The sequence below is a fragment of the Oryza sativa genome, chromosome 3 (assembly GCF_034140825.1).
Source record: "Oryza sativa Japonica Group chromosome 3, ASM3414082v1".
Taxonomy (NCBI): Eukaryota; Viridiplantae; Streptophyta; class Magnoliopsida; order Poales; family Poaceae; genus Oryza; species Oryza sativa.
This window is the reverse complement of record NC_089037.1, coordinates 31188597-31205400: the sequence shown is the minus strand read 5'-3', so window position 1 is coordinate 31205400 and position 16804 is coordinate 31188597. Positions and strand designations below refer to the sequence as shown.

General features: G+C 45.6%; 2 protein-coding genes across 2 annotated transcripts; both read right to left on the bottom strand.

Moving 5' to 3' along the window:
* Positions 1 to 1200: 1200 nt before the first annotated feature.
* On the bottom strand, positions 1201 to 3375 carry LOC4334050 (protein JINGUBANG). Its single transcript, NM_001418711.1, has one exon. The coding sequence runs from the start codon at positions 3300 to 3302 to the stop codon at positions 1833 to 1835; it is 1470 nt and encodes a 489-aa protein (NP_001405640.1). The 5' UTR covers positions 3303 to 3375; the 3' UTR covers positions 1201 to 1832.
* Positions 3376 to 3868: 493 nt separating this feature from the next.
* LOC4334049 (linoleate 9S-lipoxygenase 2-like) lies at positions 3869 to 7385 on the bottom strand. Its single transcript, NM_001418710.1, has 4 exons — positions 7085 to 7385; positions 6714 to 7006; positions 6362 to 6599; positions 3869 to 5976 (listed from the first exon to the last, which is right to left on the bottom strand). The coding sequence occupies exons 1-4, from the start codon at positions 7269 to 7271 to the stop codon at positions 4082 to 4084; spliced, it is 2613 nt and encodes an 870-aa protein (NP_001405639.1). The 5' UTR covers positions 7272 to 7385; the 3' UTR covers positions 3869 to 4081.
* Positions 7386 to 16804: the final 9419 nt, after the last annotated feature.

The window sequence follows — 16804 nt, the reverse complement described above, 5'->3', positions numbered from 1 at the left end:
TTTTTTTTTTTGCCGATCGATACAACGACACGAGAGAGACGAGTGAAAAGAAAACGGTAATACACACTCTATTCCAGAAAAAAAAAATAACTTTTGAAAATAATTCTAGATAAATTCATAAATTATACTACCAGTATTATTAAGGGTAAATTGAGATAAATTAGTAATTTACTTTTATAATTAGAAGTTACTTTGTCATTTAAGTTTTTTCACAGCTAAATCGATCATTGATAGTCTATTACACTAGTATCGCTCATATTTCATCAAAAAAGGCAAAAAAAAAAGTTTATTCACTGCTAAATGATGATTATACCCTTCGCATCTATTTTTTCTAACAATAATGCCCCTCCATATTTCTACTACCACTAACTAGGGTTGTAGTATAAATAAATCTAAACCCTTTGATTAAATAAGATGTTTAAATTAATTTTTATTATAACTTGAGAGCACCTCAGTGAGGCTCATAAATAAATGTTTGTTCGGATTCATTTTTAAAAGTTAGTTTATTTTTAAACCAAGGGAGTAAGTCGGTGTAGCTACTGCTGCCTCTTTTCCGTTCCCTGCGTGCATGATGATTAATTTGTTTGTTTGTTCGGGGTTTGGTGCAGCGTCAGTGTCATCCTCAGATATGACGATGTTTTTCAGGCTCTCTGATCTTATGCTAGCTGATCGAATGATGATTGTATTATTAAGGGAGTGGTTAGTTGTGCATTGGTAATTATAGCCTTGCACTTATTTGTGTCAGTGGCAGGTGCCGGCTGGATATAACAACGGCCATCTAATCCCTTGGCTCCGGTCATGCACCTGCAGGTTTGGGGTTTGGACAGATCGATCGGAATATCGGATGCAGGGAGGGCATAAGCATGTGATTCCAGGCTTCCAGCTACGATGCTGTACTGTACTGTTCCGTTTTTTCTTTCAGAAAACAAAATTTTGCTGTACTGTTCTGCATGCAGACTGTCACAAGATCTGAGCTAGAGCTGGACTGCTTCAGAGTTCGATTTTCCTATTTGTGGTCCTCTGGAGAGTTGGACGGTCCATTAGTGTATCTAGAATGGGCTGGGCTGTGAAGTGATGATTCAACAGTAGAGATGGCCCCTTCTTATGGGCCAAATTTGATCGCCCATTTTTCTTTTTTGTCAAATCTTTTTTTTTCTTTTGAACCGAACTTTGTTGTTAAATCTGACAGACTGTTCATTAGGGAATCATGCATTCTCCATCATGAAGTTACAAGTAGAAGTGTGAAGTATGTATAAAAAGGATAAACCAAATCGAAACATAACTGAGCATAAGTTTTGCATTGAACATCACAATAAACTGGGAATACTACATATGAATAAGCACCCGATGAACTTTTTTGGTGCTAATCTTCAAAGAGGGTAATTAACAATCCTCTAACGTCAACCTATAAAAACAGTTTGAAATTATCCCCTTTTATTGGTTCCCAATTAATCTTGATTTCAATCGATCCTTAAGATGAATACCAAGTCGCGGCTTCAACTAGTACACATCAGATATATGAGCATGTATCAAAAATTCCCCCCGGCCACTTTCTGAAAGCAAACTTACCTATATACGCTCTTCATTTCTACCACTTGCCGTTGCAGCTTCAGATGTTCATGGCCAGAAATGATGTTGATGCTATTCATTTCATACTTGTCTTCATCACAGTATATATAGGACGTGTAACAAACAAAACCCAGCAATTTCCTTCAATTCGCTCAAACCGTTAGCCATCAGAGAGGTTCATGACGTTGATCTGCCCAATTGTAAGGTGAAAATTTCTTCTTGGAACTGATCAAAATGGTGCATTGGTTGATCGGGCGCGTGTTCTAGCGGAACGACGAGCTGCTGGCGCCGAATGGGTCGCCGGGGTACCGGTCGAACATCTGCGGCGCGTCGCCGCCACCGGGGCCACGGAGCAGCGCGTCAGGCGCGTCCTCGGCGACGCGCCACACCTTGATCGACTTGTCGAGGCTGCCGCTGTACACAATCCACCGCGTGGACGAGCCCGACGCGAAGCTGCTGTCCACGGCGTCGACGGGCACGGCGGCGTTGTCCTTGTTGTCCTCGACGATGGCGAGGCACCTGATCGGCTCGGTGTGGCCGGTGAGCACGGAGAGGCAGGAGTGGACGCCGCCGTCGCGCCGCCACACGTAGATGGTGTTGTCGGCGGAGCCGCTGAGGAGGAGGGAGCCCGCGGCGGCGAGGCAGAACACGGCCTTCTTGTGCCCGCGCAGCACGCCGCCGTGGACCAGGTGGCGCTCCCCTTCCCAGAAGTTGACGAGCCCGTCGGAGGAGCCGCAGTAGAGCACCGGCGCGACGGCGCTCACGGCGAGCGCGTTCACCGCGTGCTCCTGCTTCAGCAGCGTCTGCACCGCGACGTGCTTGGTCCCTTTCCCCTGCAGCTCCCTCTTCCACACCTTCACCGTCCCGTCCGCCGACCCGGTGAACACCAGCCCGTCGAACGCTGCCACGATGGCGTTCACGTTGTCGTCGTGCGCCACCACGGACTCGAGGCACTTGGAGTCGTTGATCCGCCACACCTTGAAGGTCCGGTCCCACGAGCCGGAGTAGAGCAGGCCCTGCGCCGAGTCCGTCGGGCTCAGGCACGACACGGCGTCGCTGTGGCGGATCCAGAGCGCCGTCCGGTTCTTGCGGACCTCGACGTAGTTGGACGGGTTGAGCGAGCCGCGGAGGAAGTCGCGCAGCCGGGGCAGGCTGCCGACGCGCTTGTGCAGGCCGTTCTTGGGCGACACCTTCCACACCCTGATCTTGCCGTCCTGGTGCCCGGTGAAGATGCGCTCGCCGGAGATGACGATGGCCTTGACGAGGCCGCTCGACGACTTGAACCCGCCGGAATCCTTCTGCTTGCGCCACACGCGGATGTTCTTGCTGTCGGAGCCGGTGTACAGGGTGTCGGTCTTGGCGGCGAGCGAGTAGATGTGCCCTTCCTCCCTCACCAGCGAGCCGATGAGGCTGGTCCCGGGCGCCATGGCGGGCGCGCCGCCGAGCCCGGCCATGGACGCGTCGCTGTGGTGCGACCACGGCGACGCCATGGTCTGGTTCCAGGGCGACATGTTGTACGGCGAGCACTCGCCGCTGAAGCTGGACGGGTAGTCGGAGTAGTACCCGGGGCTCGCGCCGCCCGTCGCCGACGAGCTGCTGTGACGGTTGGAGAAGTCATCGTCCGTCCCGGAGAACTGGAGGTTTGGGTCGGAGTGCGGCGCCGGCAGCGGCAGGTTCGACGGGTGCGAGCGCGGGAGGCCGCCGCCGGCCCCTTCGCCGTCGCTATCTCTCATCAGCTTCGAGCTCTTGGCCGGCGTCCCGTTCGCGGCGAGGCGGCGGAGATGAGGGGGGGAAGAAGAGAGAACTGCGAGAGGTGTGGGAGAGCGTTGGGTGTGTATGTGTGGAGGGGAGGGGAGTGTGAGGCGACGAGAAAATGGCGGGAAGCGAGAAAAGTGTTGAGACCGTTGCGAGGTTGGGGCGGGGAAGAAACGGTGGGCCCCACTTCCCTCGGATTGCTCCCTTTCGTCGGTTTAGGAGGCTAACCAAACTTAGAAAATGCTATTTTGCCTGATTAAAATGTTTAGTATAAGAAAATAGGAGAAAGGCATCAAGAATAGCCTCAGTTTACTGACAGTTCACATCATTCAGTTATGACCTGAGATGAGTTCTATTGGCTTGATTCACATTCACTAGTGGTTTGCTCTTTGTTCATATTGTTGCCATCAGTTTACAGACAATTTAAATCACTTAATGGTTTGTTAGACATTAATCCAACTTATTAAGTCTTCAGATAATGTTCATCAAAGGATTTTCGGTAATTCAGTCCTTTCAATTCAAAACATGGTAGATATATGGAGGATTTGCTTGAAAATGCTACACAACCATATGCTTCCTTATTCTTTATTAGGAACTGAAAGGGAAATTACACAACGAATTCATCCTCCATGACACCTCCGGGTGTAGGTGTCATGGCAATTATTGAAAGTAAAATACTACCGGTAAAGACCACCGTAAAACTACTCTTGTCCACGCTGGCGCCTCCGTGGAGCAGCCTCATCTGATGAGATGGAGATCAGATGGAGATGCTGTTGGGGATGCCCCTGGCGGAGAGGCCGGCAGCGTCGCCCTTGAGGTCGGAGGTGTTTGGGTAGAGCAGCGTGTAGGGGAAATTGGTCGGCCCGACACGGTTCTTGCGGTGGGGGTCCTTGTTCATGGCGACGACGCGGCTCTCGATCTCCGTCAGCCGCGCGCCGAACCGCTTGAACGCCTCCAGCGCCTTGGCGTCCGACGTCCACTCCGGCGTGTCGCGCTGTCCGAGGTACACCTCGTCGGAGGAGTGCTTGGACAGGATCTCCAGCAGCGAGATCCCCACGATGGCCTGCATCTGCTTGGTGATTGTCCGGACGAACACCTTCTCCGGATCGCGCGCCAGCTCGTCGTACTCCTTCGTTCCCGGCTCCGGCATCGGCCGCCGGCTCACCGACGGACGGTTCGGGAGGTACCCGGCGTACGGGTACTGCCCGAAGTTGACGGCGGCGTGCAGCGCGGACCCGATCCAGATGATGGTGGCGCACGCCTTGACCAGCTCCGCCACCGTCTTCATCTCCGGCCACCACGTCGCGTCCTTGATGTCGCCATGCCCGACCTCGCGGACCTCCTTCCACCACGCCTGCAGCTCGGCGTCGCCCTGGAGCACGCCGTCGTTGGGGTAGTAGATGGCGAGGTACTCGGTGGCCCACTGCTCGATGGCGTGCCAGACGGCCAGCCCGTCGTTGGCGTACGGGTAGTCCTCGATGAGCAGCCGCACCTTGTACGGGCTCGCCGGGTCCGGCACCGCGACGCCGCGCTTGACAAGGTCGTCGGGGAGCGCCTGGTCGGCGAAGCTCCAGTCCTTGTAGAACGCCGACGACATGGCGAGCGCGTGCTTCCGCGGGAACACGGTCATCTCGAAGATGCCGCCGCCGTTGATGAGCGTCTGCCGCGCCAGCGCGTTGATGGTCATGGTGTCGCGGTAGTGCGGCAGCAGCAGCTTGTGCACCGGGTGCGCCACGCTGAGCTGCCGGTTGGTGGCGATGACGAAGGGCTCCATCACGGCGTGCGTGTTGAGCCAGTGGCTGATCAGCTGGTGCCAGCAGTAGTCGTTCACGTTGACGTACGCCTTGGCGAGCTGCCACACCCACCACTCCACGGCGCCGGCGCCGGTGCCGCCGCGCGCCGCCGGCGTGTACACGGTGCTCCTGGCGGTGATCAGCCCGTCGTCCTGCAGGTGCGGCAAGCTCAGCTCGATGGCGAGCGGCGCCAGCGTGCCGTCGCCGCGCAGGAACAGCAGCGTCCGCGTGGCGTAGATGAAGTTGTCGTCGAGGCTATTGATATCCAACAAGTAGGGCATGAAATGATCGTGGTGGTCCACCACGTAGAGAAGGTTGCCGTCGATCGCCTGCTGCACGGTGAGCCCCTCGAGCCCGCGCTCGACGTGCGCCGCCGTGATGGTGCTCGTCTGGTCGCCGTACCTGGCCGGGTCGAGGCGGCTCCGCGGCGGGAACTCGGTGAGGCGGGCGATGACCATGGGGTTGACGCCGGCGAGGATCTCGCGGGCGAACTCGTCGTCGGTCATCCACGCCTTCTTGTCCTCCCGGATGACGTGCGGCATGGGGAGCTTGAGGAGGTAGTCGCCGCCGGCGGGGATGAGGTCCTTGACGAGCTGGAGAGGGAAGCGCTTGCGGAGCTCCTCCAGCGCCGGGATGCTGGGCAGCTTGAGGCCGCCCTCGTAGAGCTTGAGGATGTCCTTGAAGGAGTCGAACTCGCCGGGTGTGAGGTCGACGTAGGTGCGGATCGCCGGCACGATGCCGTCGACGAGCGCCTTGATGGAGTAGCCCAGGAAGTCGGCCATCTTCAGGTGCCCGAACCGCTCGTCGCGTGGCACGTAGATGTTCTCCAGCAATGACAGCCTGCTCTCCGCGGTGGGGTCTACAAAGTTACATGTCCCACATGTCAGCGAATGATTTTTTAGTATTCAACAATATAGTAGTGCGATATTTTCTAATATAAAATTTAGTACATCTGTTTTATATTATATAAGTCGTTTTGATTTTTGTAGTTAAATTTTTTTTAAGTTTGATAAAGTTTATAGAAAAAATTAAAAAAAGTTCTAATATAAAATAAACATATAATCAAAATAAATTTAATTTTTTATTTAATGAAACTAATTTGATGTTGTTAATTTTGCTTTATTTTCTATTAATTTGGTTAAATTTTAAGAAAAAAAATCAAAATGATTTTTAATTTGAAACGCAGGGAATATCTTTCAACAGTATCGTACTACTCCAGGTACGAAAATTCGTGGGTAGTGTACCAGTTTTGGTGGGTTTGCGGCCGGTGCGGCCGCGGCGAGGGTAGGGGCGGTCGGGGGAGCCGCCGAGGACAGGGCGAGGGTTGCCGGAGTCGGGCTCGCCGAGGTCGTTGTAGACGTCGTAGCGGTAGACGCGGTCGTGCTCCTGGTACGGGCCCTGCTGGTCGTCGCCGCGCAGGTTGCGGAGCTCGTCGTCGCGGTACGGCTTCAGCGCCGCCGGCATCTTGCTCGGCAGTGAAGTCTAGCAGAAAAAAACAATATAACCAGTCAATTAATTAATTAAGCTACTAGACGTTTGATTAGATTACGAATAGCATTATAATTTGGTTGATTGATTGATCAATTAGTTAATTACGTCGTTGGAGAAGAAGACGCGGTTGTAGCGATACTTGGAGGCGGGGTAGATCCAGGAGTTGGCGACGAAGACGACGGCGCCGTGGCCGGGGACGTTGTCGAGGGTGATGGTCTTGAGGAAGAACTCGGCGGCGTGGTTGTTCTTGACGATGATGGCGCCGGGTATGCCCATCTTCTCCACCTCCCACTCGAACGTCACCCCGAACTTGGACTCTCCCGTCGTCAGCGACGGCAGGCTCGTCAGCCACTGCTCCAGGCTCGCCTCCGTCCCCACCCTCCCCCTGTTCCCATTGTCTGCAGACGCCACCGGCGTTAGCTAGCTCGAGCCATGTGAGTCAGCGAGTGTGTGTGTGTGTGTGTGTGTGAGCTTACTGGGGTCGACGAGGGAGGAGCTGACGAGCTGGCAGGTGACGCCGCGGCCGAGGAACTCGGAGATGCCGTCGATGACGGTGGCGCCGAAGTCGTTGATGTCGAGGGCGTTCTTGCGCATGAGGACGAGGGAGCCCTTGAGGCGGGCGTTCTTGTTGCCCGTCAGGCCGCCGATGATCCCGCCCAACATCTTGGAATAATTAATCTCTCACTAACCAACCAATGCAAAGCTTCAGTTCTAGAGCAGCAGAGTGCAGTGCTCAGTGCTCGGTAGCTAGTAGTAGTAGTGGATATGAGTGTGTGTGAGTTGTACGAGCAAACTGGCCCGCTATTTATAGAGGAGGAGGCGAGCGATCGAACGACTGAACGAGAGGCTGATCGATTTGAATATTGTTTAAGGTGCACAAGATATTTGCGATCGATATGTACGTGAGAAGCGTGCGTGTGGGTCGCGCGCGCGCGCACATGCTTTGCTTGCATGGGCGCCATTGCGGCGTGCTTTCTTTTGCCTTGGCGCCGCGCGCGGGCGGGCGGGCGGACGTGGCGGCTTCGTCGTCGTCGGACTCGGATCGCGAGGACGAGGAGTACCGCGTACGTGGTTGATTCATCCGGCCGTGCTAGAGAGATTAGAGCTTTCGCGCACATATTTCTTCACGTGTACCGTGTACGCATACCGTGTTCAACAATGCTCCGATCAAGCTTTCGCACACATTTTTCTCTATGTCACGCGGATGACGTCGATTGCATGACGTATATCTAAGTTTTTCTAGTACGGTAAGTCCCGAAAGACGGATTTCAATTCCTTTTCGAAAGAGATGTCTCACCGCTTGATGTAGATGCACGTACGCTTCCATTCACTTATCGAATACAATGTTGATATCCTTTACATTCTCCCAGATCTCACTGCCAGCATGCAATGAACTTTGGACGTGATCCGTCTTTCATCGTCTCGTAGAAATCTCTCGTAATAGTGACCCTGTCCAAGGAACATTCGATCACGCATATAAACGGTCTTCCGGTAGTGATTTAATCACTTGTCTCCTGTCTGGGTCATACATCTTAAACATGCTTTCATGTCCTTCACCGTCTGACCGAACGTGTTACTAAGAGCGGAGCAGTATTGATTTATCATGAACAAAACAACCCGACAGGTGAAGTGCTTTCGTTTGTGCACATCCCACATCCTTACACCATCCTTTCGTAGTATTCCAAGATCCTCTATCAGTGGCTCGAAGTACACATTAATATTGTTCTCAAGTTATTTAGGCCCTTAAATTAGAAATGGCATCATGAATTAATGATGTATTTGCAGTTCAAACAGTGTCAAAGAGGAATGTTGTAGATAATAACAATATCTGGCTATGCGTTATGGCGACGTCTCATGTCACCAAATGGATTCATGCTCTCTGTGTTGAGTACAATCCGGACATTCCTCTTGTCATACACAAATGTTTTATATACTTCCTATCTATCTTTCTCCATTAAGATCCCTCAGTTGGGTGTCTTATTATTCCATTCCATCCCTTTTACGCCCTTTGTGGTGCCAACATATTAGTTGAGCATGTTTCTTGTTTGCAAACAAACGTTCCAAACGAGAGACAATTGAAAATATCACACCACCTTCTGAGGCATTTTTTTCTTCTTTCACTGTACCATTAGTTCCACCATCACATTGATCCAAATATGCATACTCACCCGATACAATATGGAATCATTTCGATAAGTGTGAATTTTCTGTATTTGAAGACCAAGGGGGCATATAATCTTCTTCACTTGGTACATTTTTTTTAGTTCCACCATCATCATCTTCACACTTATACTGAGATGCCTTGCACACTGAACATTGATCCAAATCTGTATACTCACCCAAGTAAAGTATGCAATCATTCTGATAAGTATGAATTTTATGTATTTCAAGACCAAAGGGACATATAATCTTCTTCGTTTGGTATGTTGTTTCCGGCAATTTATATATTACCCACTGAAAGAATATTTATCAACAACTGTAACAATTTAGTGAAACTTTTATCTAACCATCCATTTTGCTTGTTTTCATGCGCATGTCTTATATCTGTCAGGAGTTTATATCAATATGTATTAAAGACTTGAGCAATGCCATCGTGTGACAAATGTTGGCTATCCGAAAATGAGTTATTTTTCAATTGATCAAAAGTCCTTAACAGTACCTTTTTACTGTACATACTATATATTCTCACCCACTCATATCCTGTTGAGGGCGTTGAAAAACGTGCTTTATATGCTTGCCATTTTTCAAGACACAGTTAAAAAATAACTTGTGTACTATCTTATTAATTGTTATTATGCCCCACAAGTAAATCGTTAATTTGATGTGAATCCTTTGGTGTGGCAGTTGGTGCGCCATTCTCTTTTTCTTGCACAAATATACGGATGTTTGGAGTGCAGGTACTCTGCAGTATTGCTCACATGTCAGTCACTGCTACTGCACCAGCAATACTGCAGGCAATTCCCGTTGGGATGTTTGTCACTTGTCAGCCCTCTCATTTCTTTCCGAGAACTTTTTTTTAAGAACACAGCCCTCTCATTAGCGTCTGATATACTATATAGGAATATTTCCTAACTCGAAAGCCCGGCGTTTTCTGTATTTTTGTCAGGCCTACCAATGATTGATATACATGTAAGTATACACCCAGCAAATTAATATGGGTATATATAAACGAATCGTGCATGGAAAAAAAATGTTGTTTAGGAGAGAGCAAGCGTGATTCACGACCATATATAATTGAGCATGGCTAGCTTGATCTGAAATTCTGAACACCTACTACACGATACGATTCTCACTGTGCTATCTTTCGTGTGTGTGTGTGTGTGCGGATCGAGAAAAAAAAGGAACAAGAGATTGGTATACATGCATGCATGCTAGTCTGTGTAGGAAAAGAGATAAGAGCGACAGTGTGTTTCAGACTCTCAGTCCCCACATAGTTGGTGTGGATCACATGCGGCGTACTACTCGGTGAGGGTAAAAGGAGAAGTCAATTGTTTGTGTGTTTCTTTTTTTGAAACACACAGTAAAAAAAAAGTCCAATTGATTTCGGGATTGAAGCACAAGCTAAAAAATTGTCACAATTTTTTTTTCAGAAACTTTCAAATATAACTATTGTATAATTGAATTATAATTATATTGTAATTGTATTGTAACTATACTGTATCTGTACCGTAACTACGCTGTAACTTATTAAAACTTCCATTCAACAATGCTTTGATTAGATAGTAATAGGATCTTATGCATGACGCGTGTGAAAATTTCTTTCTAACAAAATTTTCTCTTCATGCACAAATCTTGAGGCGATCCAATGATCAAAAAGATGGGAATTTTGGAGGAAAAAAACTTACGAAAGTTTCTAGCAAATCCATTTAAATAAAACCGATACGTATGTACACTCTGTACTTACACCACCAAGGAGTAGTACAGGAGTGCACATCCACACACACGAGGGAGGGCATCATGCATCATGCATGTAGACTCCTAATTGAGGTAATAGTAAGCAAAATTTGCTACATACTTCCTCCGTTCATAATATAGTACGAGTTCACAATATAATAACAACGTAAAGGCATATATTCGCTGTACTATATAGTAATTCATTTGATACTCGTTATATTATAAGATGGAGGAAGTAATATTTAAAATATTACTGTCTTTATTAGTGGGTACTGTAAAAATTATGCTTTGTTTTTGGACATCCTCAAAACTCGATAATTTGTTGGAGGTGAAACTGCAGCGATTATTATTTTATTATTTTCTATCTATTTGCTGAGAGAGAACCATTTTGAAAATACTAAGATGCCCTTATGCATGCATGTGTATTGTCTTTGGTAGTTTGGTCTGGTGCGGTTTTTTTTTATAGAGAAGGTTATTTTTTTACCCGATTTCTATATCTATTCAGATATATACAGCTTTTTAAAATTAGGAACTTAAATCATCAAATAATCTAATATGAAATTCTTTTATATGGAGATTTAAATTCAGGATCAAAACCAGTCAAAATCCAAACCATCTCATGTAGATCCCTTCTCTTCCGGTGTCGCATGCCGCGTAGCACTCCACTGCTGACTGTTGACTGCTGAGTGAGGGTAGATGGATGGAGCAAGTGTGTGCGGATGGACGAGCTCACATAGCGCAACTGGAGAACACGAGTAGCATGTGCGCGGTAGAGGGAGAGAAGAGGAACAAAGAAGAAGATGGTGAAAGAAAAAAAAAAGGCAAAACTGACATAATCCCTCCATTTCGAAATGTTTGACACCGTTGACTTTTTAGCACATGTTTGACCGTTCGTCTTATTCAAAAACTTTTGTGAAATATGTAAATTTATATGTCTACATCAAAATATATTTAACAATGAATCAAATGATAGGAAAAAAATTAATAATTACTTAAATTTTTTTGAATAAGACGAACGGTCAAACATGTGTTAAAAAGTCAACGGCGTCAAACATTTTAAAACGGAGGGAGTAACATATATACGGCTTCTCACTGGCCTGAGTGTATATATATATATATATATATTATTTTATTATCGTAGTGTCTACTGTCCAGTAAATTACTAAGTTTTATGATGTTTGTAAGTAAAACCTTATTTTTATAATGTCCATTAATAAAGATCTTAATATTCGGATGTCTATTAAATTATACAATATTAGTACTCGCTCATAGACGGTGAGAGAAGTAAGAGAAACATGCGGACTTAGCATTTGTACTTTGAAGACTATATTGCTTCAAACAAATGTTTAATATTTGAGCTATTTTGAAGATAAATATGTACTCCCTCCATACTCGTAAAGAAAGTCGTTTAGGACAATGTTTAAATCAAACCTTGGGAATATAAATCATGAATAACTTTTAAGTTGTTGAGGTTGAAAATGTAAAAATTACTCCCTCATTCCAAAAGTCTAAGATCTATTTCATTCTTTGGTTTTTCTAAAAGTCTAAGTCCTATTTGTAGTTATTATGTGCTAAATTAAATTGTTGATAGAAATCCAAGAAGCCATTTAATGCTTATTGGTTGCATGTTTATTAGTTTTGTCACATGGTGAATTAATTAATTGCTTCTTGGTCTTGGTGCAAAAAGAAGTAAGACTTATATTTTTGGAAGGAGGGAGTATATGAATAGATTTGTCTTGAAAAATACTTTCATAAAAGTATACATATATCACTTTTCAATAAATATTTCTATAGAAACAAAAAATTAAAGTTGTGCTTTGGAGACCGTGTCGCAATCCAAAACGATTTTTTTTACGAGTACGGAGGAAGTATTAGCTAGCTGGCATTTAAAAATTTTGGTACTCTCGACAAGAGTACCATAAAATTTCTCTTAATGTTATCTTTGTCCCAGATCGCATGAATTCAGACGACAACAGATTAATATTGGGAAGCGACGAGCAGCATCCTAGTAAACTGTTGGTTTAGTAAATTAAAAACAAACAATGATTAACCAAACTGTAGGGGACCGTGTAAACTACGAATCGATCCACGTGCACACCAGCAACGAGGTAAACTAATGTTGTTCATTGCTACTTGATCTCATCATCATGAGGCCCTTGATTACTATCCCTCCATCACAAAAGTTACACATTCTACTTTTTATCATCAAGACAAAAAAAATCATCTTGAATGTTACAAAATCCAGGAGTGAATGTAAGCATACAACCAATGATCGAGTATTTAGATGACTTCTTAGGTTCTCAAGCATTTAATTTATATTTTCATTTAAGTTTTAAATACATAAAGACTACAAATAAAATCAACTTAATTATTTGAAAAAACTCAAATGTGAAATATGTCTAACTTTTGTGGATGGAAGGAGTATTATTTTTCAGACAAATTATATCTAAGGAGAGTACCCAATTTATAAATTAGAAGTAGATATCTCTTGCTGACAAAGTAATAACATCCATTTTAATTTTTATGTTCTAAAAGGTCTCCTAATAACCATATCTTTAGAAATACTTAGCACACTATATATATTTTGCAATGCTTCTCTGCAGATACTGAATTACTGCACACAGCACACATCATATCGACTTTGAGGCGGCAGAGAGATAGATATATACAGAACGAAATGGTCAATGCATGGTGGGTATATATATATGTGCACTCTGCATAAACCTGTAAATTGAAGGACACAATATTGTCCTCACAATTTTACTAACTTTTAACTAGCAGGAGCCTCACATGACGAGATATAAACTAGTCTCAACGTCCAAATGCTTGGAGGGCCACCACTTTTATTATTGACACAAGTTTGCATCGATCATAGTTTTTTTTTTTTTGGAAAGAGATACATCGGTTCAAAATTTTTATCTCCACTTGTTAATTAAATATATACAGAACTCCTGCCAATTAGTGCAACTGCAATTAATTGGTACCTTGCACTATTAAACTAAAAATCGTGGCACACGAGCGCCATGATACGGTGTTATCAAGTACTCCCCCAGTTTCTAAAATAAAAGTTATGACATTAGTTAGTTTTCTTTACGGTCTCTAACATTGATCTCTTTGATTTATTTTCATACTATGTTATATGAATAACTACAAAATTAATATCATGTGAGAATATTTTCAAAGACAAATCTAACGATTCAATTATTAGTCAAAAATTTTAAATGTTGATATATATATTTCCTGATCAAAACTAGGACACGTTGTATTTTAGGGAGGACGAAGTAGTAGTACCTCTCTATTTAAAACATACAACATTGTTGATTTTTTTTTCGGTGTTTGGTATATAACTTTGGCCACTATTCTATTTTTTATACAATATAATGATAATATCTAACAAAATTATAGAATTGTGAAAGTACTTGTAAAGAAAAACCTACCATACGATTTATGTTTCAACTAAACATTTCAAGAATTAATAGTCAAAGTTTCAAAAGTTATTTTTTAAGATAATGGATAATATCTGGTCTTTACTTCAATAGAAGCTACAACCACTTATTACCAAGTTTCAAAAGTTTGACATAATAAAATTAACACCATTATATATATTTAAACACGTACGTTGGGAGTATAGACAATCACGCATGGGTGGATCCAAAGACTTGGAGCTTTGTAACAACAATAATCACCGCGTACATATATAAGATGATCGCTAGCTAGCAACTTGCTATGTGCATGCATGGAGTATGGTGCCATCGTCCTTAAGAACAGGAGAAGCACGAGAGATTCGCATTCGCTTGGCCTTATTACACTTGTTGCACTATAAAAAGGACAGTGGGTGAGTCATCATGAGCCGCTTATCGATCCGGACAGACCCGTCCAATTAATCACGTATACGTATATGAACCTTTTAGTTTGGAAAGAAATATCACGTCCACCTTTAATATAATATCCTTTGCAAATCATACTACGGAAACAAGTGGTACTTGTCGATTATATTGATGCTCTTTTCTTTTCAGTTTTTCTTCGCAGACGGCCAAAACTCATTTTCACGGGCAGATGGATCGTACATACCCATCTAACTAGTGTTTGTAAAAATCGGTATTTTCATACGCGGGCATCATAACTACACACGAAAACATAGTTTCGTAGGTGGCCCTCCTAATGACGCTGCTTGTGAAAACCTCTTTTTTTTTTGCAAGTACCTAAGTTAGGACACTGAATGCAAAGACATTTTCAAAAAAATAATTGAAAAACAAATCCAGAAAATCGGTCATCGTGAAGTCGCCACCGTCGTCCTTGTGGCTGTCATCCCACGGCCAAAGTCGAGGTTGTTGTTGCCTTGACTCCCCGCATACACTGCATGTGGATCCGTGGCTCCAATGACCGACGATGGCGGATCCGCCTATCCTAAGGCCGCCGCCACTGGATCCGGCTATCACAAGGGCGTCGTAGCTGGATCCGTCATCACGAGGCCGCACATGTCGGATATGCCGCCTCCTCCACCATCATGTGCATCGGATCCGCCCACCTTCTTCACCGCGCAGGCAGATATGCCATCGCCTCCACCACCGCTCATCGGATCTAATCGCCCCCTCCATCGCACGTGCAGTGAGGGACAGAGCTGAGAGAAGGGAAAAGTGGAGGGTGGAGAGGAGGAAGGATGAGGAGAGAAAAAGGAGGGTAAGGAGGAGAGGAACATCCTACGTGCGGTCAATGCATGCGGGGACTCGAGACGAAGATAAATCATCGCTTTTTCACAAGCTATTAAGGGGCCCGCTTGAAAACTAACACATTTTTGCAAACAACCCTAATAAGAAGTCAGTATGTGAAAAACGATTTTTATGGACGGGACTTGATCGGTCACGCAAGTACATTTGCTTAGGCGTGTCTTTTTTAGTGCGCTTGTAAAAAACAAAAGGGAGTGTTCATTAAAATTATTTTTTGCAGTAGCGTCATGTCTTGATATGATCATGGATCGAGAGTGCGATGAAGCACTTAGGCAGGATCACGCAGTGATAGCTTGATATGTGCCACACCGAAACAAAGCTGACATGAGGCATGCGATCCCGGATCTGATTAGATATGAAGCAGAAATAACGAGTAGTAGGGGTCTGTTTGGGAAAAGAATGACTGTTGCTCCTGGAGTGCTGGTAAGTGGTGGCAGTCCAAATGAAGAGGTTTGTTACTGTCCAGCAGATAGTACCTCGAGGTACTAGTACTATCAGGTACTAAATGAAATCCAACCATTGAATTACTAGGGGCAAGATTGGAAACAAATTGAAGATGGGCGGAGAAGGCCTGTCGCTGTCTCCTACTCCCACGGTCGCCGCCTGCGCTGTATAGCGGAGGGGAGGAGGGAGGAGGAGGAGGAGGTCGGGAGATCTAGACGAGGCAAGGATTTGGACTTGGACGACAGTGAGGGGATATGGCGAGACTGCCACCCATCACGGCCTCCGGCTCGCTGGCAGGGAGGAGGTCTCCCCTAGAGGCGGCAAGCCCCGAGTGGACAACGGTGGACGTGGGCAGCCAATGAAGGTGGAGGCACAACCAAGTAGCAGGACAGGGGAGGGCATAGCTCGTGCGGGGACGAGGCGACGGTAATGCAGCGATTCCACGATGAGAGTGGCGGCGGCGCTCGGGATTTTGCCTTATCCTCCATCAACCTTAGATTGAACCAGCAAAATTTGCAACGTGAAAATATGAACCTGCCCTTCTACGTCTCTTTTATTCTACGGTACCATCCCAAAGCCTAAATTGGTACCTGGCAGTATCGAGTTCTATGAACCGTTCGATTTGGACTAGCCAATGACCTAGATTTGGTACCGCTTCAGCTTGCTGGATGGTAAAATTCCTCCCAAATGAAGGGATTTTATTTATAGATTATGATCGCTAAGAATGGTAGCAATCCAAACAAAGTTGTTCCATAATCTTGCCGATAAGAGATCTTGCAGCCTAGATTGAAGCACACAAATTCCGCATAGGAATTTTTTTATAAAAACCCTCACATTGTTTGCATATTTATCCTTGGATTCTCCTTGCTCACCACATTCATTCCCCCGCCCACTCCTCCCTCCCTCATGCTCCGGTGACTGTGAGAAACCTCCAGATTATATTTTTTTTTCATACGCACACAATTCCATAGAGCTAGTCCACCACTAGTTCCCATCGGTTGAAGCCTCAACAATAAGATCCTTTCACGTTGGTGCTCTCTTAGCAAGTTGTCAATGGTGACGCTACATTGACAGGTTGTTAACAATGGATGAACCCTACGTCTCCTCCAAACAAATGAGGGGCGAAGTCAG

Coding starts and splice junctions, on each gene's coding strand:
- LOC4334050 (NM_001418711.1), bottom strand. CDS start 3,302: ATGAGAGATAGCGACGGCGAAGGGGCCGGCGGCGGCCTCCCGCGCTCG.
- LOC4334049 (NM_001418710.1), bottom strand. CDS start 7,271: ATGTTGGGCGGGATCATCGGCGGCCTGACGGGCAACAAGAACGCCCGC. Junction 7,007..7,084: donor CTCCTCCCTCGTCGACCCCA/GTAAGCTCACAC, acceptor TGGCGTCTGCAG/ACAATGGGAACAGGGGGAGG. Junction 5,977..6,361: donor CCGCAAACCCACCAAAACTG/GTACACTACCCA, acceptor GTAACTTTGTAG/ACCCCACCGCGGAGAGCAGG.